Source organism: Lycium barbarum, chromosome 1 (genome assembly GCF_019175385.1).
Source record: "Lycium barbarum isolate Lr01 chromosome 1, ASM1917538v2, whole genome shotgun sequence".
Lineage (NCBI taxonomy): Eukaryota > Viridiplantae > Streptophyta > Magnoliopsida > Solanales > Solanaceae > Lycium > Lycium barbarum.
The window spans coordinates 17,607,736-17,632,743 of NC_083337.1; the positions used below are offsets into that span (position 1 = coordinate 17,607,736).

A 25,008-nucleotide genomic window follows, 5' to 3' on the forward strand; every position below is an offset into this window, starting at 1 on the left:
AACTTTTTGCCTCAGATGGGATTCGCACCATTTGGACCATCCTATTTTTTCGCTCTTTAAGTTGCATCTTGATCATCACACCATTCTCCTAGGAAATTGAGCATATCTTACTCATTTAAATTTAGGCACCACAATTTTGTCTAATTTTGCTTCACGTACATTATTCTTATAAAATATAATTTATTACATAAGTGCATTTAAGGGCGGTGCAACCCTACACAATGAGATGTACAAAATCCAGAAGGAGGAGAAAAAAATCCAAAGAAGTAACTGTTTCAAGCTAGTATGATTTTCGTAACCTATAGCGTGTAAGACATGTTTAAGTCTTAACCTAAGTTGCACGGACTCGCCAGTTTAGGTGCCGTTCCCGTCTCGACACGGGTCGGGTGCGGGTGCGGGTGCGGGTGCGGGAACAGCAAACGTCCGGGATACGGTCAACTAATTCCGGATACTTTGACCGGAGTCCGTCGACAAATTTGGGGGGAAAATTTGAGATTTTGATTTCTCAAAATTAAAAATAAAACAGATTTAAGATAAGGAAAATGACATACCTTCAATATTATAGTACTTTTATCTCATTTTTGTTGTTTCATGTTTCATATAAACCAAGAATACAACATTGTGTTGAGTGCGGATGGCAGAGAGAAGCAGTGATATAGATAGAGGGTTGGTTTCCGGCCTTGAATGACTTTCTCTTTCTATCTTGAAGAAAGAGTGAAGAGACAGTGAAAGAGACGACCTACAGGCTAACTTTGCTCTGTAAAAACTTTGTTCTGTAAAAGCTTGAAAAGGAAGTTTGGAGAATTTGAAGAAGATGACTTAAAAGTTACCGGCTTACAGCTGGAGGAGACGTGTAGAAGCTAGAATTAGGACCCTTAAAGTCTTAATTGTATTAACGTACAAAAATGACCCCTGTATTTTCCATATATGCTATTTTTATCCCCTTTATTTTCCATTATATGCTACTTGTGACACAAAATTGAAAGGCACCTAATTATGCTATTTATAAATGTTTCTTTCTCATACAATGTAGAGATAATTTCTAAATTAATTATTAGCATGTCATTTTTTTGATAATTAATTTATATTTTTAATCGCACAAAAGCACGAATAAATTTACTGGTTGTACATAATAAAATTGACCCCTTTGTACAACGGATTATTATTGAAACTTATTTTTTTCATATGCCGTTTAAATAATTTAAATTATTAACTATTGTAACATGTAGTATTTTTTTACATAATTTCAAATATGTAATTTGATAATGAATTGAAACTAACTTAGAAAAATGATAAACAAGAATAATCAAGCATTTTAGATAACTATATCAAGAATGAGAGAATTTAAGAGCACTTAATTTATATTAATTAAAATTAATTCAGGAGCAATAACTAATATTGAACTATCGCAATACTTGATATATAATTATTACTGGATATGCACCCCCTAATCCCCGCACCGGTATCCATAATTGGATATGCACCCCCAAATCTTAAAATTTAAATTTTGCCGAATCCGACACTCGGATCCGTACCCGTATAGCATACCCGCACCCGAGTCCGTGTAACTTAGTGTTTAACTACTCCTATTATAACTAACTAAAATCTCACTATGCTTTTTTTTTTCTTTTTTTTTTTTGAGATAAGGCTCACTATTCTCCTTAAAAATTATGCTATCAAAATGAAAGCATCATTTTTTCAAAAAATATGTTTAATATTGTAACGACTCGTTAAGCCGTTTTGGCTATTTTGACTATTTTACACCTATTGACCCTACCCCTAGCTTCATTAGCATATATTTGACTTGTGGGGATGGGTGATGTGATTCCCGAGGCATTCAAATGTGATTTGAATGAGAAAATGGAAGTTATGGAAATTCTTAAGTGTTTAGTTGACCAAAGTCAACATCGGGGGTAAATGAGCCTTTTGGGGAATTCGTCGATTCCATTAGGTCTGGAACATCGATTATGATTTGGTTGAGTAGTTGATTCGGTTTTCAAGGGGCTCAGGGGTATTTTGGTCTTTTGGGTGGAATTCTAGTTTTAAGGCGTTTGGGGTTGATCGGGTCAAGATGACCTCTTTTGGAAATTCCGAGTGCGCGAGCGAGTTCGTAGCGTGTTTTATAGCTAAGATGCATACTTGGTTTGCATCCGGGAGGTTCCAGATGAATCTCGGGTTTTCAGAGTGAAATGGTGAAAAACCAGAATTTTGCTAGTTCTGGTGTAGCCGCATTTGCAGGGGAATGTTCGCTTCGCGAACTCCGCATTTGCGTGTTTTGGGTCGCATTTGCGATAGTGGCATGAGTCCGCATTTGCGAGGTTGGGGTCGCATTTACGGACTGGGCCTGGTCCGCATTTGAGGAGAAATGGCCACATCTGCGGATGGGCCGGGTTAAGTGGAAGCTTGCATTTGCGAGCCTCGCAAATGCGAGAAAGGCACCGCTTTTGCGAGAACCACTGAACAGAAGGATAAATATCCTAGTTCGAGTTTTTATCCCCCATTCACATATTTGGAGCTTTAGACTTCAGTTGTGGGAGATTGTTGAGGGATTCTTCAAGGTTCATCACGTGGGTAAGATTCTAACCTTCGTTTTACGATTATGTCTTAGATTACTAAAGGATTCCATGCTAGAAATCATGAATTAAAGTGGGGAAATTGCGGGTTTTTGAACCCTAAGTCCAAATTAAGGATTCTTGAATTAATCATGGAAATGATGTTGGATTGAGTTGATTTTTGGTTAATAGACTCCATAGGCCATGGGTAAACTATTTATGGAATGAATTTCCCATTTTGCCCTTCGTGGCTCGAAAACCTAATTTTGGTGACTTTTTGGGTTCAGATTTAAAGTATGCTAATATGGGTACCATTGGATTCGTATGACTTCCTAGAACAATAATTATACCTTATTGAACACGATTTTCCTACAAAATTACGGTTTCCTTTCGAGGTTTAGGACGGGTTTTTGGGTTGACTTTCTAAACCTGAATCTTTTATAAGGTAATATGAGTATCGTTTGACTCGTATTCTTACGTATGATCTGTGTTTGAACAGATTGGGATTGTTCGGAGGCTATACGGAAAGGCAAGGTGATATTTGGCACAAATATCATGTTTTGTGTCGTATTACAGCCTACTCTTATGACTTTTATCGCTTAATTCATGGCGTAACCGTCGTATTTGAACTTATGTCGTTGTATTTCATGTGTATAGATACGATGACGACAAACGATGGAGACTGTGCTTAAAATGATTGGAATTTGGAGCATATGGTGATCAGATGAGGTGACAAGTCGAAGACCACAAAGGATGAACAAAAAGGAGATTAAATCGACTGAAGAAACCTCGTTTTTCCTCCATATCGCGGGAAGCCTCAGAACATCAGGCCGTCCAGTCGCATCGCGTGAAGAAATCGGACCAACCAACTCAGACATCAACATCTCGCGATCCTTCCGCATCACGGAAGAAAAGCGAAAAGCCTCAGTACTCTGCGCGATCCTTCCGCGATGCGGAAGGAAAGCGGGGATCTGCGGAAGTTATCCCGATTAGACTAGGATTTGGATTCCTTATTTGTTATTTTTACCCTAGCCTATATATAGACGTTTTAATAGCTAAGAACGATGTGCTGGGATTATTCAAGGATTTGTAAGCCACCGTTCTCCTTTTCTCTCTCTAGGTTATTTTGTTTTTCATCTTTTTCAACTCTAGTTTATTCATGATTTCCTTTGTCTATGATCGAATCATGAGTAACTAAACTTCTTAGTTCTAGGGTTGTGGCGAAAGACTTGAAAGTTGGTTTGATGACAATTATTATTTATTGATTTTCCATAGTTTGGGTTGCTTATTTATTCTTGATCTTAATTTGTTTGATTATCTGGCCAATAGTTAGACATTATCTGTGGTGCATGAATTGAACTTGAGAAAGGGAATTCACGTACGTAATAAGAATAAATAGAGTTTGTTCGATTTTATCGTTTCGCTACTGAGGATAGAGATATACCCTTTAGCCCTACTTAGTTGAATACGGAGAAATAAATGTGTTCTTGTTACCTCTGATGACCATAGAGATATAGGCGTTATAGTAACATCTACAGGCTTGTGAGAAGTTCGAGAGAATATGATAAAGTATAATTGACCCGTCAACTAGTAGCCCAAGAACTGAAATAGGTGGAATTGTCTAAAGATCAACTGGATTGTCGAAAGCCATAACCCTAGATCTTTCTCTCATCTGATAATTCTTACAATCTTTGTCAACATAGTCCCAGTCATAAAAACACCCATCACAAATTGTTTACTTTTCAGTTTTAGTTTAGTACAACACACATCTTTATTTTCACTTTCTTGAATAATTTCATTCGAATTTGAATTAGTATAACAGTAGAATCTAAGTCTCTGTGGGATCGATATCTGGACTTAACAGTCTATATTACTTGTACGACCACGTATACTTGCGTGTGCGTTTGGAAGCAACATGTTTTTGGCACCGTTGCTGGGGACTTAGAAAAATTTACTGTTTTTCTAATTTGAGTTTTGTCTTTTTTCTATTCAAGTCTTTACGTTTTCGTTGTTCTACTTGTGTCACTTCAGGCTTCTCTGGTTTATGCCAAGCACTAGAAGTTCAGGAAAACCGTTAGCTGATCTTGATCACGAAATCGAAAGAACATTTCATCGACAGAGAAGAATGGCTAACGAAGCAGCAAGACTTGCTCTTGAACAGGCAGAAAGGGATAGAGTCAGAAACGGCAATGAACAGGGTGAAAGAGTAGCTGCGAGGGCACAAGAACAACAGATTCTTTTATCCAACTATGCTAGGCCCAGTCTGGCAACTATTGGTAAGGCTATTGTTAGGCCCGACATTACTGGAAATTTCGAGCTAAAAGAAGGAACAGTGCGGCTGGTGCAACATACGTGTCAGTATATGGGTAAGTCTAGTGAAGACCCGCATAAGCATTTGATGCAGTTCGTGGAGTTGAGCGAAAATTTCCAATATAGAGATGTTCCCGATGATTATGTGAAGCTGTCCTTATTTCCGTTCTCACTGATTGGCGGAGCGAGGGAATGGTTGACGAATCTACTGGCAGGTTCTATTACTTCTTGGGAGATATTATCAAATAAGTTTATCGACAGGTTTTTCTCACCCAAGAAAACAAAGGAGCTGCGAGGAAGAATTGCTAACTTCACTCAGAGAGATTCCGAATCTCTACCACACGCTTGGGAAAGGTATAAGGGCTATCTGCGAGATTGCCCCCATCACATACAGCCAAAGGAGATCATTGGCAACTATTTCGTAGAGGGTCTTAACCATGAATCGAGGGTCCTGTTGAATGCTTCTGCTCAAGGGCAGATCTTGAACAAAACATATGAAGAAATGGAAGATCTCCTTGAGATGATGTCTGAGGGTCATCATGAGTATCATGAGAATAGCCGGGGGTTACCACAAAAAGCTACCGGGGTTCTTAAAGTTGATGATGTTGCAGTTATCCGGGCTGATATTGGCACTCTCACTAACGTGATGTTGATGGTGTTTCCTCAAGCTCAGCAGATTCAACCAGTTCAACATATTCAGCAGGCGGCATGTGTAAGTTGCGGTGAACCTCATGATTATAACAATTGTCTATTGAATCCAGAGTCCGTCTATTTTATGGGGCAGCAGAATCGCGGTATTAGTAATCGGGGAAACTATTACGGAAATAATTACAACACTCCATTTGGGAAGCAGGATTTCCACAAGCCGAACAATTATCAGCAACCTTAAGCTCAGCCAGCTAACAATTTAGAGGAGATGATGAAGCAGCTCATAGCTCAAAATCAGGTGATGCAGCAGCAAAATCAGAAAATTCAGAGTGAGATGCAGAAATCTATTCACGAGCTTGAACGTTAAATGGGGCAGATGGCTCTTATGCAGAATGTCAGACCTCCGGGTGCTCTTCCGAGTGATACTGAAAAGAATCCAAAAGAATGCAAGGCAGTCACCTTGAGGAATGGTAGAGAGCTAGAAGAAGTGCCACCGAAAAAGAAGAACATAGCACAGGCAGAACTTATCCCTGCTAAGCGAGCTGAACCAAAGCAAACACCTGCAGAGCAACATGTAGAGGAAGTGGTGCGACCACCCCCTCCCTTTCCACAGCGACTTCAGAAACAGAAAGCAGATTCGGCTTGCAAGAAATTTCTTGAACTCTTAAAACAGGTACACATCAACATACCTTTGGTGGAGCTTCTGCAAGAAGTCCCAAAATATGCGAAATATATTAAAGATGTGGTCGCGAACAAACGGCGGTGGACAGAGTTTGAGACTGTTGCACTTACCGAGGAGTGCAGTTCTAGAGTGAGGAGTAAAATCCCTCCAAAGTTGAAAGATCCGAGCAGCTTCACAATTTTAATTACGATTGGCAACATTGAAGTTGGGCTAGCATTGTGTGATTTGGGTGCTAGTATTAATCTGATGCCCACCGCTGTGTTCCGAACGCTGGGTTTGGGAGAGCCTAGGCCAACCACTATTACATTACAGTTGGCTGATCGATCTCTTGCCTATCCTGATGGTATTATTGAGGACGTTCTTGTGAAGGTAGGCCCATTTATTCTGCTGGTTGATTTTGTGATACTTGATTATGAGGCAGATAAGAGTGTTCCTCTCATCATGGGGAGAGGATTCTTGGCTACTGTTGATGCTGTGATCCGAGTGAAATATGGGAAGATGTCCATGACAGTTAATGGGCAAGAGGCGACCTTTGATGTGTTTAAAGCAACCAGACTTCCAGCCCATTATGAGGAATTGAAGATGATTTCTGTGGTGGAACCCGAGCTCACAAATGCCGAGTTAGATCACTTTCTAGCCTCGCGAGATCCGTTGGAGACAGCTTTGGTGTATGGGGAAGATCTGAAGATTGATGCAGAAGTGGAAGAGTGTCTAAGCATTCTTGACACTTCATGTGCTTATCTACGAGCAAGTACACCGTTTGAGGAGCAAGACAGACCAGAGTCATGGAAGAAGCCGAAACCATCTATTGAAGAGGCTCCCATTCTTGAGTTGAAACCATTGCCTCCTCACCTTCGCTATGCTTTCTTGGGTAGTGGAGACAGATTGCCCGTAATCCTCTCTGCTAATTTGACTGATGTGCAGGTTGAATGTGTATTACGAGTGCTAAGAGATCGAATCCGAGCCCTCGGGTGGTCGATAGCTGATATTCGGGGTATTAGTAGCTCGTTTTGCATGCACAAAATTTTATTGGAGGAAGCCAGCAAACCCAGTATTGAGTGTCAGAGGCGACTGCACCCGATCATGAAGGAGGTGGTGAAGAAAGAGGTAATCAAGTGGCTTGACAGCTGCATTATTTATCCCATCTCAGACAGCAATTGGGTGAGTCCTGTACAATGTGTCCTGAAGAAAGGGGGCATAACTGTGGTGGAAAATGAGAAGAATGAATTGGTGCCTCAACGAACTGTTACGGGCTGGAGGATATGTATCGACTATCGCAAGTTGAACAACGCCACCAGAAAAGATCATTTTCCTTTACCCTTCATGGATCAGATGCTCGACAGATTGGCTGGGCACGATTATTATTGCTTTTTGGATGGTTATTCGGGTTACAACCAGATCATGATTGCGCCTGAGGATCAAAAGAAGACCACATTCACATTTCCATATGACACATTTGCATTCCGGAGGATGCCTTTCGATTTGTGCAATGCTCCAGGTACCTTCCAGCGATGCATGATGGCTATCTTCACCGATATGGTGGAAAATTATGTTGAGGTATTTATGGATGATTTCTCTGTTTTTGGAGATTCTTTTGATGACTGTTTAAATCATCTTGATGCCGTGTTAGCTCGTTGTGAAGAAACGAACTTGGTACTTAACTGGGAAAAATGCCATTTCATGGTTCGAGAGGGAATTGTTCTTGGGCACAAGATATCGGGCAAAGGAATAGAGGTTGACAAGGCGAAGATTGAAGCAATTGAAAGACTGCCACCACCCGTTTCAGTTCGGGGAGTGCGCAGTTTTCTTGGGCATGCTGGATTCTACCGACGGTTCATCAAAGACTTCTCTAAAGTTGCTAATCCAATGTGCAAGCTTTTAGAGAAAGATGTGAAGTTTGTGTTTAATGAAGCCTGTCTGACGGCTTTTGATGATCTGAAACGAAGGTTGGTGTCTGCTCCTATTATCATCGCACCCGATCGGTCTCTACCGTTTATTTTAATGTGTGATGCAAGTGATTTTGCTGTGGGTGCTGTCCTTGGTCAGAAAAGGGACAAGATCTTTCATCCTATTTATTATGACAGCAAGACACTTGATGCAGCCCAGATGAACTATACTGTCACAAAGAAGGAGTTATTGGCGGTTGTCTACGCCTTTGACAAATTCCGATCATATCTGGTGGGCATGAAGGCGATTGTCTACACTGATCACACGACAGTTCGTTACTTGTTTGCAAAGAAGGATGCAAAGCCGAGGCTTATTCGTTGGGTGTTGCTGCTGCAAGAGTTTGACATCGAGATTCTTGATCGAAAGTGTTACACCTTGGAAAATTTCGCGCTACCAAGGTCGTAGCCAGCATAGTATGGGCCGAAGGAAGGGCAAATATATGCAAGGATTGAGGAGAAAGATTATATTATAAGAGTGTAATAATGGTATACATATGACATTGGGAGACCATATGGGTTGAATTGGTTCATGTCACTTACCGAAAAGCCCTCGTTGCTATAAGCTAAGTGGGGCCCACACACACCGGAGTTTTATAAGGGACATATGAAGATGTACATGAGTAGTACATGGAATGTTGAGAAAGTCCTAAGAAGGACCCATAAGCCAAATATGGGCATAAGCCATCCAAAAGGGCGAGTTAAGGAAAACATTTTCGGATGATCTGGTTTGGAGGGGCCAAAACGCTATTATAAAGTTGGAATTTGGGAAACACACCACAGGATGAATATTGTAGATAATTGAAAGAGCATTCTAACCATAGGTCGTGGGACCTCACAGCATATCGGGATCAAACGTTATGGGCATTCTACGACAGACTGTCTGAGCAGAGAAGTTCTACGGACCATTTGACGGTCCGTAGAAATTTTTGACGAACCGTAAAACATTTTTACGGTCCGTAAAATGGACCCAGACCAGCGTAAAACGGTCACAGAAACCCATATTTTGCTGGGCAATTTTGCGGACCATTTTGACGGTCCGTCAAACAGTTTGACGGTCCGTAAAAATGGGCGTAGAATTGCCCGAAGGATCAGATTTCAAGCCATTAAAAAGAGGACCCAAGTTCATAAATTCATTTCATTTTCCACACCACTTCTCTCTAAGAACCCTCTAGAACCCACTCCAATATTCATCCACAAGAAAAATCAAAGGTAAATCAAGATCAACAACACAAAATTCATGGAACCAGGTGTATAAAACATGATTGAAAGTTCATCTCTTTCAAGAAATCCCAAGGAAGGTGAAGAAGGGTTTTGGTGCAAAAGGAGGAATTCTACTCCAAGCTTGTTCCACTATCATTTGAGGTAAATTTCATGACTTTCCCATATTATTTAAGGTATTGGAAAGCTAGTGTACTTGAATTGTAGAAAAGCATGGGAAGTGGGTCTTGAATGGATGAAAATCATGAAAATGGATATGTTGAGATTACAAACACGTTATAAATGATATTTAGACAACGAAATAAGAATTAGATATGCGAAAACGCGATGATGAACCATAAACCATAAATGTGAGTTAATTGGAAGAAAATGGTGGATTTTGCTAAATGTACATAAATGACGATTGTGGATTGTGATATTGTGAGTAGTATTGTGAGTGTTGGGAGTTGAAATATGACATGGGAAAAGTAGTAGAAACGAAGGAAATGCTGCCCAATTTTCCCTAAAAATAGTAGTCCGCTCTTATAATTGCTTAGCTAACGACGGCATGAATTCTCTTGAAGGTATACATGAGTGCATCATAGGTGAAGCAAGCAAGTGATAAGAATAGTAAATGTAAAAGGTATGTGAGGCTAGTCCTTTCTTTCTATGGCATGAATCCGATGGTATGATTCTCCTTTCTCTACATGAATTCTCTATATATACCACAGAAAGTCAAGAGTCTATGATCATGAATAGCTATATGAGATAAGAGATATGTTATGAGTGCAACGATGATAAGCTTGAGTCTAAAGACTCTAGAGTTCATGTTATGACATTCCTATAACGCTAATGATGTCGTATGTTGTATACACTCACCTCATACATTGTTTCCTCCGAGGTGAAGCAGAATACCATTAAGTTAAGTATGTCATGTATTGTATACACTCACCTTATGTATTGTCCCTTCAAGGTGAGGCAGAACACTATTAAGTTACAGATGTCTGTTATGACATACACTCACCTTATACACTACTTCCTTCATGGTGAGGCAGGATACGTATAGATGTCCATAATATAGTCGGAGGTTACCGACCTTACGTCACTCCGATAGAAAAATAAATTTCCTTGGGCTCTCATGCATGCTACGTATATTATGTGTGTATATGATATATATATATATATATGTACATAGGGGACATGGGGAAAGGTGAGGCGCTATAGACGCATAGCCACCTGATCAGCTGGTATCTTATGATATCATCCCGGACGCGGGATATATGGGTGATGGATCGGGCCGTACGTTCCTCGGCACTAATATACTATATTATTTATGGATCGGGTCGTACGTTCCACGACAATATATTTATATATATGATGATGTATGGACCGGGTTGCACGTTCCGCAGCAATATATGATATGATGATGGATATGAAGTAAGTCAGCAGGTGCTATTCCTTTTATAAGTGACAGTCATATACAGTTGCTCCTTATTGATGCTTCCTTTATCTCATTGACGTATTTTCATTGTTATGACTTACATACTCAGTACAATATTCGTACTGACGTCCGTTTTCTTTGGACGCTGTGTTCATGCCCACAGGTAGACAGGGAGACGGCGCAGACCTATAGGAGCTATCAGCAGATTTTCAGGAGCACTCCATTATTCCGGAGGTGCTAATCGGGTTATACTTTTGTGTATATATATATGTATATGTATTTTGGGCATGACGGGGTCTTGTCCCGTCCATATGTCTAGCACTCCAGTAGAGGCTCGTAGATGCGCAGTGTGGGTTAGATGGTCTCACGAAATGCTATTTAGTATAAATGTTATTTTGATGGCCAAGAGGCATATGTATATATATAAGTATATATGTTTTATATGGAATATGACTTTCTTACGATTTGAGTATAAAAGTGATAAAAGAGTATTAAAAGAGTATGATGATACATAGAACGATTGGTGCTCGGTGGTTAGCCCCGGGTACCTGTCGCGGCCCCTAGTTGGGTCGTGACAGAAAGGGCACAGAAAATCAGGTAGCAGATCACTTATCGAGACTAGAAGATCGGGAACATATGGATGAAGCAGTGGTGATTAATGAGACTTTTCCTGACGAACAACTTTTTGCTCTTAAATCAGCTGAGGTGCCATGGTATGCAGACATGGTGAAATTTATAGTGAGTAAGATTTACCCCCCTGATGCTAATCACGAGAAGAAGCGGATTCTGCATGACAGTCGTTTCAATGTGTGGGATGAACCCTATCTCTACCGGGTTGGCACAGATCAGTAGATCAGAAGGTGTGTTCCAGAGGAAGAGGTCTCAGCGATTCTCGAGAAGTCACTAATCACCCTATGAAGGACATCATGCTGGTGACAGAACAGCTGCAAAGGTACTTCAGTCCGGATTCTACTGGCCAACTTTGTTCAAAGATGCACATGAATTTGTGCGAGCATGTGATAGCTGCCAGAGAACCGGAAATATCGCCAAGCGTCATGAAATGCCTTTGAAGGGCATCTTAGAAATCGAGCTGTTTGATGTGTGGGGTATTGACTTCATGGGTCCCTTCATACCATCCAAGGGGAATAAGTACATATTGGTTACTGTAGACTATGTCTCGAAATGGGTGGAAGCCATTGCACTTCCCACCAATGATGCTAGTGTGGTGGCGCGATTTCTGAAAAAGAACATTTTTACAAGGTTTGGGACCCCTCGGGCCATCATCAGTGATCAAGGTATGCACTTTTGCAATCGGCTCTTTGATAAATTGCTGCTCAAGTATGGGGTGAAACACAAGATAGCGACTGCTTATCACCCTCAGACGAGTGGTCAAGTGGAGGTATCGAACAGAGAAATCAAGCGGATTTTGGAGAAGACGGTGAGCGTAAGTAGAAAAGATTGGTCATTGAAGCTTGATGACGCTCTGTGGGCTTACAGAACAGCTTACAAAACTCCGATTGGCACATCTCCCTATAAGCTCGTTTTTGGGAAGGCATGTCATCTACCAGTTGAGCTTGAGCATAAAGCATACTGGGCGATCAAGAAGCTGAATATAGACATGGTTAAAGCTGGGAAAAAATGACTGTTGCAGCTGCACGAGTTGGAAGAATTTCGCTATCATGCTTATGAAAACGCGAAAATGTACAAGGAGCGAACTAAGAGAATTCATGACAGGTGCATCCAATCTCGTGACTTTGAACCTAGGCAGTTAGTGTTGCTGTATAACTCTAGGCTGAAGATTTTCGGTGGAAAGCTGAAGAGTAAGTGGTCTGGGCCATTCGAGGTAGTTCGTGTGACTGCATATGGTGCAGTCGAGCTCAAAAGACCCAACTCGGATGAGACATTCTTGGTGAACGGGCAAAGAGTGAAGCATTACTACGGGGAGGCCACTGACCGCGCAAGGACCACCATCGATCTAGAAGAGGCTTGAGGAAAGCCTACGTCGTGCCGCGACGTTAAATCAGGCGCTTCTCGGGAGGCAACCCGTGTTTAAAAAAAAAGTGTCGTGCCACGACCTTAACTAAGGCGCTTGTTGGGAGGCAACCCAACCTTTTGTACGATATAGGTCACGTTTGTTCATGTTGTAGGAATTGGGCGGGAAGAAGAACAATACAAAGTGCCCAGTGATTTGCACATCGGTCCCGCGATGCGGACAGATCGCGCGTGGAAAATCAGAACGTTCAGTGATTTGCGCGATCCATCCGCGATGCGGACCGATCGCAGAGAGTTCTGCAGCCTCGTGCTTTCCTTCCGTGATGCGGACGGATCGTGCGGGTCGACCCGATTTGTATTCTATTTTTCGTATATGGGGTATAACCGACCCCCCTCTCCCCACTCTCAGCACAAAACATTCCCCAAACTCAAAAACATCCCCTCTCATACGAAAAATTCCCATCCCCATTCTCTCTCTCTCCCAAAAACAACTTCAAGTTGCTTTAATCCATCCCCCATTAACATCACAAGGTAAGTGTTCATCTTCCATTTTTTGTTCCTTGTTATTGATGTTGGTAGTTGGAAAGTAGGGATATGAGTATGGGCGAATTTTTGGCGGGGATAGGTATTGCTTGTGTGATAGGTGTGAATGTGGCTAGAATGTGACTCCCATTGCACAAGGGAGGGTTCTTCAACCCACCATTGTTATCCAAAGTGAAGGGACGATTTTACGCCCACAAGGTGTTCGATAACAGTCCTAAACCAAGTTTTTGTGAAATTGTGAAGTCTTGAGTAGCAATGGAACACTCACCGAACATAGGAACCCTTGTACATCTCCTCTCACCATAAAATTCGAATTGTGAGGGAGGATTGGAGAATTGTAATTTGTCCATCCCAAGCCCTACAACATGAAAATAGAGTACTTTGTTTTTGTTTGCTTGGTCATGTAGGAGTAGTCAACTTCTTTTGATTTTTCTTTTCATAATGTAGTTTGAAGTAAGTGTGGGGTTGTGCCACGACCCCGTCGTTACTAACCTATACCTCTCGTTTGGTAATGCGTTGTTTTACAGGCAAAATGGTTCACGCCAAGTCCAAGGGAAAAGTTGTCGCCTCCTCCTCCCAAGGTACAAAAAGAGGGCGAGCACAAAACCCGCCCAAAGAAAAAAATGGGCAAACATCCGGAAAGGGAAAGCATCCCGCGGTTGTCATTCCGCCGGCATCTAAAAAGACAACCCACCCCCGTCTCTCGGGGGAAGGAGCAGAGTGGTATGCGGGGTTTGACACCTCGAAGGGGTACAATCATGAGCGAGCAATTAGTCGAACCCCTTTGAAGAAAAATTTTTGGGAGGTCCACGACCGTATAGTTGCCATGGGATGGACGTCTGTGTTTGAGAAACCGGGCCCAGTGAACATTGATTTGGTCATGGAACTCTATGCTAGCATGCCAATCCGCAGGATTCGCGATTCTGTGTTTATTCGAAAAAATTGGGTGCCATTGACGGCATCAACCTTGTGCGGGGTAATTGGAGTCCCGGATGTGCCTGCTGAGCCATTATAGGGCTATCCGGGAGACTCTGTGTGGAGCCAACTCAAAAGCTCAATGGGCACGATACTCAGGGCCTCTTCGGAAGCATCGGAGCATGAGCATGAGTAACTTTTGTAGAGAGGCCCGAGTGTGGTTGCGCCTTCTAAATGCGAGAATCATGCCACTCGATCACTTCTCGGAGGTACAACGGGAGAGAGTATGCATTGTGTACTTCCTGATGACAGGGCAGCCGGTGAACATCGGGTATTAGATGCTGCAAGAAATTCGCCGAGTGCGTGCTGGGAAGTCAAAAAGACTAAGTTATGGGAACACTCTCACTTCCTACCTAATGCAGCTCGACGCGGAGTTAGCATACTCTACTGATAGAGTACTTGAGGCGCCCATTGACCCGCTCGACATCTCAAATGTCATGGCCCCAGCGAGTGTATCCGGACATCATTTGACTCTGGCAGAGGAGAGGTCCGCCCAGTCCACCGTACTAGCTCAGCTTTACTCGGGAATGATGGTTGCGAGTGAGCACTTTAATATTGATCTCACAAGGGTCTTCATTCAGAACCCCTACACTCCACATTCTCGGGGGCTGGTGGGCGAGCTGTCTCAGTTACCTGCGAATGAGGACGAGAACTCGGCTGATCGAGTAATGGCTGCATTCGAAGACGAGGAGGAGGTAGAGTCGCTGATGCAAGGCGACGACAATGAAGAGGAAGAGGACGCCGAGCCAGATGAGGGCGCGGCTGATGATGAGGATTTCCTCGATGAGGACGACTAGGCCCTAGTGGGCCCCAGGGAGTATTTCTGACCTTGCTTGCGCTTTATTTGATTTCAAATATATATGCATTGAGGGCATTGCATAATTTGAAGTGTGGGGTGGGAAAATACGTCCCTGGTTTGTAACAACATGTTTTGAGGTTGCGGATGATGATTAGTATGCCTTATGATTTTTTTTTAGTTTTGCATCTTAGTGTCGAAAAAAAATAGAAAAAGTTAGAAAAATTTCAAAAAGATTTTATTTTCTTTATTTTTCTTTTTGATAACTTCGTAAGTCCCTCATTAGTAGGCATTCATCATCCACCCTCTTGTGTTGATTGTGTGCCATGTGTGAGTAAGGTTTCGTATTTGAATCCATGTTTTGGTATTGACATCTAGAACTTGAACTGCGTGTTCACAAGGCGAAATGAAGTTTGGTTGAGCCTAGAAAGTGATAGAGGCATTTTTTTGTTTAGTCACTAAAAAGCCTAAAGAGTTATCCTACCAATTTGCAAATAGTACCCTAGTTAACCCTTTTGAGCCGTTAACTTTTTCTTTGATAGCAGTTAATTAGCCTTTTCCCCTTCGTTCTATAACACTTGATGTTTGATCCAAAACACTCCATGAGCACTTTAATAAATTACAAGTATAATGGGAGTTGGGATGTGAAATAAAGAGGGGAAATTGAAATCTAGGAAGACAATGGGAGCACCGAATGAATAGAACTAATTCACTTGTTAGTTGGGAATTGAAAGAAAGAAAAAAAAAAAGAGAAAGAAATCTGAAAAAGATGTAGTGAAAGAGTTTCCCTTCTAATTTGTGTGATTTTTAAAATAAAAAAAAAAAAGGGTGGTGCTTAAACAAAGAAAATGGGGTGAATTGGGGAGAAATTTAAAGGTTGGTTGGTATTGAATAAGGGCTAATGCAGAAATCGTGCAAGAATGATAAAAGTATAAGTATTAAAGTGCTTAGGGAGGTTAGTCACTATTATCCAAATAATTCCTACCCATCCCTTAGCCTACATTACAAACCTCGAAGTCCTACTTGATTCTAGGTTCGTCTTACTTGTATTAGTAGAGTGGTTACACCAAGGACAAGCCTATGGTATGTCTTATTTTACATGTGATGTTCTTTGTGAGAGTGAGCGTACTTATTGATTTCAGGTCCATTGGTTTAAACTTATGTGATTCTTGATGAGATATGGACTACTTTGTTGTGGTGAGGGCACATAATTAGCAATAGAGTGGTTAAGTGTTGATTTCTTGATCATAAGGTTGCTTATATGTGTTAAAGTGGTGTCGTTGAGTCAATTGGTTTTGAAAGTTGAAGTGTTTTCTTTGGGAAGAAATACTCGGTGCTGAAAAAATGAGGCTTTTAAACCTTTGGCATGGCTTTCGCAACTTGGGTCCTTGTTTTGGTTTTGAAAATCTTTCTTCAGAGATAACCATACTAGCTGAATCCCGTTGCAGACCTGTTTGAATGAGTTGAGCTAGAAGTGTAGTCTGGTGGTGGTTTGTGTTTGCTCGAGGGCGAGCAAAGTCTAGGTGGGGGGTGGTGATATTTGGCACAAATATCATGTTTTGTGTCGTATTATAGCCTACTCTTATGACTTTTATCGCTTAATTCATGGCGTAACCGTCGTATTTGAACTTATGTCGTTGTATTTCATGTGTATAGGTACGATGACGACAAACGATGGAGACTGTGCTTAAAATGATTGGAATTCGTAGCATATGGCGATCAGATGAGGTGACGAGTCGAAGACCACTAAGGATGAACAAAAAGGAGATTAAATTGACTGAAGAAACCTCGCTTTTCCTCCGCATCGCGGGAAGCCTCAGAACATCAGGCCATCCAGTCGCATCGCGTGAAGAAAGCGGACCAACCAACTCAGACATCAGCATCTCGCGATCCTTCCGCATCGCGTAAGAAAAGCGAGAAGCCTCAGTACTCTGCGCGATACTTCCGCGATGCGGAAGAAAAGTGGGGATCTGCGGAAGTTATCCCGATTAGACTAGGATTTGGATTCCTTATTTGTTATTTTTACCCTAGCCTATATATAGACGTTTTAATAGTTGAGAACAATGTGCTGGGATTATTCAAGGATTTGTAAGCCACCGTTCCTCTTTTCTCTCTCTAGGTTATTTTATTTTTCATCTTTTTCAATCCTAGTTTATTCATGATTTCCTTTGTCTATGATCGAATCATGAGTAACTAAACTTCTTAGTTCTAGGGATGTGGCGAAAGACTTGAAAGTTGGTTTGTTGACAATTATTATCTATTGATTTTCCATAGTTTGGGTTGCTTATTTATTCTTGATCTTAATTTGTTTGATTATCTGGCCAATAGTTAGACATTATCTGTGGTGCATGAATTGAACTTGAGAAAGGGAATTCACGTACGTAATAAGAATAAATAGAGTTTGTTCGATTTTATCGTTTCGCTACTGAGGATAGAGATATACCCTTTAGCCCTACTTAGTTGAATACGGAGAAATAAATGTGTTCTTGTTACCTCTGATGACCATAGAGATATAGGCGTTATAGTAACATCTACAGGCTTGTGAGAAGTTCGAGAGAATATGTTAAAGTATAATTGACCCGTCAACTAGTAGCCCAAGAACTGAAATAGGTGGAATTGTCTAAAGATCAACTGGATTGTCGAAAGCCATAACCCTAGATCTTTCTCTCATCTGATAATTCTTACAATCTTTGTCAACATAGTCCCAGTCATAAAAACACCCATCACAAATTGTTTACTTTTCAGTTTTAGTTTAGTTCAACACACATCTTTATTTTCACTTTCTTGAATAGTTTCATTCGAATTTGAATTAGTTTAACAGTAGAATCTAAGTCTCTGTGGGATCGATATCTGGACTTAACAGTCTATATTACTTGTACGATCACGTATACTTGCGTGTGCGTTTGGGAGCAACACAAGGCATCGCTGTGATTTCGGACTCCTATTCCAAGCATGTTGAGACTATGAACCTTAACTTAAGGGTCTTGGTTGGTTAAAATTGAACTAATAAGAAGGGACAATGGGGTACCGTAAGGGGGTTCCGATACTTGTGAGGTGACGAGCGCTTTTATCGGATATTGGTGTCATGATAAGGGTATTTGCGTAATTTAATTTGTATAGTCTGGTTTGAATGTCATGCTTTGGCATTAGCTGATAGCATAGATTGATTTGTGTCTGTGATTGGGATAGGAGGTCCCTTATTTATTGTTCTTATGCTTATTACCTGTCTTATTTGTGATCATATGTTCTCATCACTCCTTAATACTCGTTTAAAAGTGGAAAAGAGCTAATGATTGATGTTGTTTAGTTTGATTGCTTATTGTGATGCATGTCATATTCATGCTTATTATGGTATCTCATGTGCATTTGAGGATACTTGTAAAAGGTCTGAGGGGAAATGAGTGCGGATGGAGTGATGCTAATGATATGAGCCAGATTGGCTGGCTAGTTGACAGGTATGTGAGCCTAAGGGCTGAGTATTGTGATTGGAGCCTACAGGGCTAATTATTGTGATTGGAAGCCTGAAATAGCTAGGAACCCGATGGGAAATTCCCAGTTGGTAAATGGATCTCGCGAGTCCCCCATGGGTCACGATTCATAGAACTTGAACGTGTGTGTACCGGGAGATGGAAAAGGCCTTGCATTGCATAAATTTGCATATCATTATATTCTATTGATTTCCTTGTATGAGTTATTGATTTGCTGTTTGTACTGCCTTATATGTCGTTTGGATATTTGATGAACTTGAGGACTTGGATGCTTCATCTAGGCTTGTAATGGAAGGTTGTATGGATTATGATTATTATTACTGTGGACTAATAGCGGTTAAGTGCGGAAGTAGTATTCGTAGACCAGCCCTCGTCTCTATTTTCGTTAGGGTCGATCGACGATGCTGCTGAGTACCCCATTGTTTTTGTACTCACGCTACACTTGCTGCACCCTTTTTGTGTGCAGATTCTATTCCTAGCACGAGTGGATCTCAAGACGCCGCCGGCCATTAAGGAGACCATCTAGACGGTTCGGGGTGAGCCATTAGTGTGATCCATGGCACCGGATCTTCTTCAGCTATCCTTAGTTTCTGTCTTTTGTTTCTGGACAACTTATGTATTTCGGGATGTATTCCCAGATTTATAATTTATCTTGGTCCGTTCTTGTATTAGGGACACCTGATTCGGGGATGGTTGTTCTATCATTTCCGCATATATGTTGTTTGAGGATATTTAAGACTTAAAAATTGACTTGTATGTTTAATTCCGCATCAACTTCTTCTTTTACTACAATTTGGGTTGTGGATGGCTTACTGAGTCAGAGAGTTAGTGCCTTCGCAGCTCCGTAAATTGGGTCGTGACAAATATGAAATTCTTGAACTGACAAGTCAACACCAAGTGATATCAAGAAACAATAGTTTTTAATTTCTTGATTAAAAAATAAATAAAGAATATTGTTAAAACAAGTGCCTCAAGAAACTTTCTTCTCACTGCGTCCTCGCAATAATCATCTGATAGCTTCCAGAGAACCCCCCATACACAATGCAATAGGAAATATTTTCTTACAATCCTGCAAAATACAAAATGACGTAAAGCTTGAACTCTTGATTGATGAGACACTATTAAATCACAACTAATGTGTTTAGGCAAGCGTTAATGTATATCAACAACAAACTCACAGAATCATTTTTAATCACGTGTGGGAACAGATCCATGGTATCCCAATCTATTAGGGGTCATTCGTTGGCTGCATAAGGAAAGACGTTCCTGGTATAAATTCCGCATACATCGTTTCTTTTGCAATATTTAACTATGCATACTAATGAAATCTCTGCATAACTAATACAACATTCGATTTTCGGCATAAAACCACCAGTGCAACTCTTAACTTTTGGCAATTAAACTCTACATTACTAATACTGGCATAACGTACGCGAGAATCTATGTATCATACGATAAGAAGTAGAATGTGGAATAAGAATACATGTATTGGCAATACATGGATAAGAGTATCTAAAGAAAAAAACCCCTTAAAATAGGCAATCGTTGCATAACAATTTGTTGTATTATTATACACCGTAGTACAATTCCTATATTGCTATTCAAGCATAACAATCCTTGCATTATTATTCAATGGATAACAAACTTGCATTATAATTCTCAATAACTAGTCCATGACCCACATGACACTAAAGAGCAAATGAGTTATCCAGGATCCTAGAAGACGTGCAACCCAACTAGCCCAAGCCTAAGCCATATGACTTCCTTGTGAGGCAGATGATTTGGACTCTAGACGACTCATTCGAAAGCGACTCCCTTACCGCTTCCTCTTCTCAAAATTTAAAACTGATTGAAGTTGTTTCTTAAACAATAGTTAAAGATCTTATTGTAACAGGAAGTACATTAGAGCACAAGATGTCAAAATTTACTAGTCGCGTTCAGCAATTAAAAAAGGACAAATACACATGCAGCCCCTCAAACTTGTCAGTTTTATCCATTTAGACACCTAAACAAAGCCCTGTTCCTATTGAACACCTGAACTTATCCACGAGTTTTCCTATTGAACACAAATCTCACAATTCTAAATAGTCTAAGGTGTGTGAGTCTCACTTCCTATGATCTGGCAAATATAACCAGTAAAAAACAGACAAGTGTTGAAGAGAAATGCCAAAATTTGAAGGGAAAAAAGAAGAAAGTGGATGAGTAGGCCGGAAAAGGATTTTGGCAAGGTAGAGGAGAGTTTGCCCGGAAAATAAAACCATATATCAAAATTTTTTCAACAAACTCCATTTATCCGGCAAGGGTGGCGCTCGTATCCGAAGAAAAATCAAATATAGATCATCAGATTGGGTCTCAAAGCGCCAGATCACCCCATGGACCTTCTGACTAACCACTTCAAGATTTGCTCTCTGGTTCTTCTCTACTTCTTTTACCAACATTTCAATTTAATTATTCTCGTAATTTTAGGCATTCTTGTAGCTTCACCTTACTTCCACGACCGTTTGTTGCCCACAGAAGATGATTTTTCTTTGCTAGGGGTTTTTTGGCTTAAACGAGAAAAGGAAGTCAAGGAAAGTTGATCATTGATTTGGCAGGAGATTGAGGCTTTGAAGAAGAAGAAACTGGCTGGAAATATGGAGAAGACCGGAGTTGAAACACAAAGAGGCTGGAGATAAACTTTTCCAGTGAAGATTTATCTGTTTGGCCACTTACGCGCCCAAGGTCATGTGGAAGGATAAGCTGCTTGCCATGTCATCAAGATATGTCTAATGGGTACACTTTAAGTATAAAATAAGTGTTCAATAGGAACAAAGCTTAGTTTAGGTGTCTAAATGGAAAAAAACTGACAAATTTGAGGGGCCGCATATGTGTTAAAAATTAGGCATCATTCTAAACATAATGGGTAAACCTTAATAAGATAGGCTCATTTAATTTTTATTTAACGAACAACACAACTGAACCGATATATTTCTCTACCAACACACTAAATTCATCAAGCTGCAGAAGGGGCAACTACTCATACGTTGTTGTATTTTGAAGGATAGCAAATAGAGCATAGACCACGGGAGTAAAGTAATGACATCATGAAAAGGTGAATTAGTTCTTGTTAGTTTGAAGATGTAGCATTCAATAGAACCAAGGGATACTCATTCTAGCTGACCCATTTGAGGTAGGATGCTTAAAAATATGGCCATGGTTTGCATATGACTTTTCAAAGTATTGGCCAACAGTTTACTACCATAAACCCTTTCCGACCAGTTGAAGCTTCATGGAGTTTATTATTAGATATTTAGATGGTAGAATATGCTCATAATTTCCTCTTACTCATCTCTCCTTTTGTATGCCATTACTTTTTCCCTAATCAGTGTCTCTATCTGCGTCTCTGTCTGCTTGTTTTCTCAGTGTCAACCTTTCAGCAAGGATGGGAGGAAATATTATACTCAAAAGTAGAAATGAACAGGACGCAAAAAGTAAAAATTAGCTTTTTGCAGTATGGTTCAAACATAAATATATTATCATAAACCAAATACCTCACAAAAATTTAAACATAGTTGTACAAGAAAAAGTAAGGAAAAAAGAAGGCTAAACTGAATACCTCCAATCGATCTAGTAAATTCTCAACCACAGTATCAACAAGAGAATCCTTAGGCTTCATCAACCAAGCCGCTCTATCACGCTGCAAACCATGGATATCCAACAGAAAATGTATAGTATAAATGAGTAAGAGCCTGTTTGGATGGGCTTATGCCTATAAGCTGTTTGCAGCTTATAAGCTAAAAAAAATAAGTTGGGGTAGTCTAACTTATTTTTTTTAGCTTACAAGCTGTTTTCAGCTTATAAGCTGTTTTAGATAAGCTAAGTCAAATGGGCTCAATTATTTTTTTGAGCTTATTTTAAGCACAAAATGACTTTAAGCTGGTCAGCCAAACACTCAAAAAAGCTGAAAACAGCTTATAAGCAACTTATAAGCCAATCCAAACGGGCTCTAAGTGAAACCGGAAAAATTTTAAAAATTTAAACTTTTACACAAATAGAAGAAGCTTTACTTGCATACTCTTAAGATGACGATCAAATATTTTGAGTTTGGAGCTATGAGATCCATCTCCAGCGTCAGTACAGTAGGATCTTAGTCCTCTCCGACAAAGAGCTATGCTTCTTCTCATTGCGAATTAACTTTGCAATGGCCCTGTTTCTGGTCAGACCAACAGAGAAATTGATCAAAATGATCCTTAATGTATGAGGATTGGACTATTTTGGTCCTTGATATATAACACTTAAATAGATATAGTCCTTCACGTATGCTAAATATGATCATTTTAGTCCTAAACCCTAAAACTTAACAGTTCATTCTTAAATCACTTTTTTCCTGGGATCATGTTGGGACATAGAATTGTTACAATTTTCCGGGATTCGAAAAACTCCAAATACCTGTTTTCACATTTTTCACTCCAAATCACTCGCAAAAATTCAACATTTTTCCAAGTTGTATTCCTGTCCAAACAACTTCAATTTCCAAATACATTTTTTTTTTTCAAATTTCACATTTTTTATGTCCAAAGGTCCACAAAGAAAACTTAATTAATGAACCTCTTTCAATAAACCAACAAATAATAAATTCACATACAATAAAATCTCTAGCACAGTACAATTAACCTTAAAGCAATCAACTTTACAAAAAAATCATACACACAATCAATTCTCTCTCATAGACATAATTCATGGTTGAAACTAAAATACTTTGTTTTTAAAATAAAAATCTGTACTTCCCATTACTTTCTTCAAAGTGAAATAATTTTAAGAAAACCCAACAATTACTTATCTCTGTTACATTATCCAGTAACCAAAAAGAAAAATACAACTACTTTTATGTAAAATAAAATAAAAAAAATCAACAAATATCAAGAATTGAAAAGGGAAAAATACGAAATTACCTTTTGTTTATCGGAGTGCACTGAGGGCAAGATTAAGTAGTGGGTAAATGAGTGATGTTGTTGATGGAATGAAAATGGAGAGAAATAAAGAGAGTAAATTGCAGTGGTTTAGAAAATGGAGAAGTGTTTGGGTCTGTGCGAGGAGAAGAGAGAGACGGCCCAAAAAGTAATAAGAACTGTTAGTATATATTTTTCACTGCCTAGTGGTATATTTGAAAAAAGAAAAAAAGGAAAAAAAAACAAGTGAACCGTTAAAATTATAAAGTTTTGGATAATAATCATATTTTACATACATTGAGGATTGTATCTATCAAGCATTATATATCAAGGACCAAAATAATTCGGGAAACAACTCACACATCTAGTTTACAGTTGATGTAGCCCACTGTATCATCGGTATATAGATAATGTATCTATTTTGTATAGCTATATTTAACCATTATAGATACTTTGTATATATAATGTATATACTTTGTATAATCAATTATAAACACACGAAATCAATTCAAGTTTATATAACATGATGTATCACAATATATACACACTTTTGTACACCATTATACATTACATATATTTATACGTTATTGTATAAATAATGTAGCTGCTCTATATAATTATGTATGAACAGTGTTATTAAACTGTTATACAATATGGATACACTTGTTATACAAATCTACATTATAAAGTAAACGATGTTGAAGATTCCATTGTTTTGTAATCTGTTGCACAGAAAATGGATTAAAATTTTATAGTTAATGGTTATCGGTGCGGGGGGCGGATTACTCAATTTCCTTATCAGATGAACCGTTAACCCTTTAAGAATTATCATATTTACACTTTTACCCCTAGAATATAAAGTATCTACTGTAAACCCTAAAGCTAAAGCCCTTTCTTAGTTTGTCTAGATTATTCAAGTATTACCTATTTGTTTCATGACGCTAAAAAGTAACAAAAGTTCAAGTTAGGCTTATGATTGAATAAACTTTAAAAGTTCTCGTAGCGCATGCTAATAATGAACTATTGGTAGGCACCATGAATGTGTTCAGTACAGTATATGTTTCTATAGATCTACTTGTATTTTCAATATTGCTTGCAAGTTTCAACTGCCTAGCATCAGAGCATACAATTCATCAATATTGTTGCGTTCCTCTTTGTTTTCTTTTACACACAAAGGTTGTTGTTGTGATTTTAATTTTTATTGTCTCTTAGATTTAGCCGATACATTGTCTGATAATTGTTAATTTGATACCGAATCAACCGATATCTTATCAGCTGGCTAACAGATTAGTACATTAAAAGCCGATAACCGATAAGCCGAACTATTAAGCGCAATTATCCGCCCAATCCGCTCGATAAGCAGCCCTAATCACAATGGCGTAATTTTTTGTGGTGCCTTTTCTTCTCGTCACTCTCACATTAAAAATAAAAAATTCTAATGGAGAACGCATTTATTGTATAACGTTATGACTATTGTTTTCTATAAAGTGGGGGGAGATGGAGAAGGTGC

At 39.6% G+C, this 25,008-nt stretch overlaps 2 protein-coding genes across 3 annotated transcripts; one reads left to right on the forward strand and one right to left on the reverse strand.

Moving 5' to 3' along the window:
• Positions 1–6,690: 6,690 nt before the first annotated feature.
• On the forward strand, positions 6,691–12,766 carry LOC132610269 (uncharacterized). The gene is made up of 4 exons (XM_060324583.1): positions 6,691–6,943; positions 8,075–8,138; positions 11,621–11,728; positions 12,568–12,766. Exons 1-4 carry the CDS (start codon positions 6,691–6,693, stop codon positions 12,764–12,766), a joined length of 624 nt encoding a protein of 207 aa, XP_060180566.1.
• Positions 12,767–19,419: 6,653 nt separating this feature from the next.
• On the reverse strand, positions 19,420–23,692 carry LOC132632789 (putative methyltransferase At1g22800, mitochondrial). 2 transcript variants are annotated; one of them, XR_009579470.1, is made up of 5 exons: positions 23,502–23,692; positions 22,617–22,762; positions 22,166–22,246; positions 19,749–19,816; positions 19,420–19,639 (listed from the first exon to the last, which is right to left on the reverse strand). XR_009579470.1 is itself a non-coding variant. In XM_060348867.1 (4 exons), the coding sequence occupies exons 2-4, from the start codon at positions 22,731–22,733 to the stop codon at positions 19,577–19,579; spliced, it is 261 nt and encodes an 86-aa protein (XP_060204850.1). In that variant the 5' UTR covers positions 22,734–22,762; positions 23,502–23,687; the 3' UTR covers positions 19,420–19,576. The 2 variants fall into 2 exon arrangements, 1 of the variants encoding a protein (XP_060204850.1); XM_060348867.1 differs by lacking the exon at positions 19,749–19,816 and having other exon boundaries at positions 23,502–23,687.
• Positions 23,693–25,008: the final 1,316 nt, after the last annotated feature.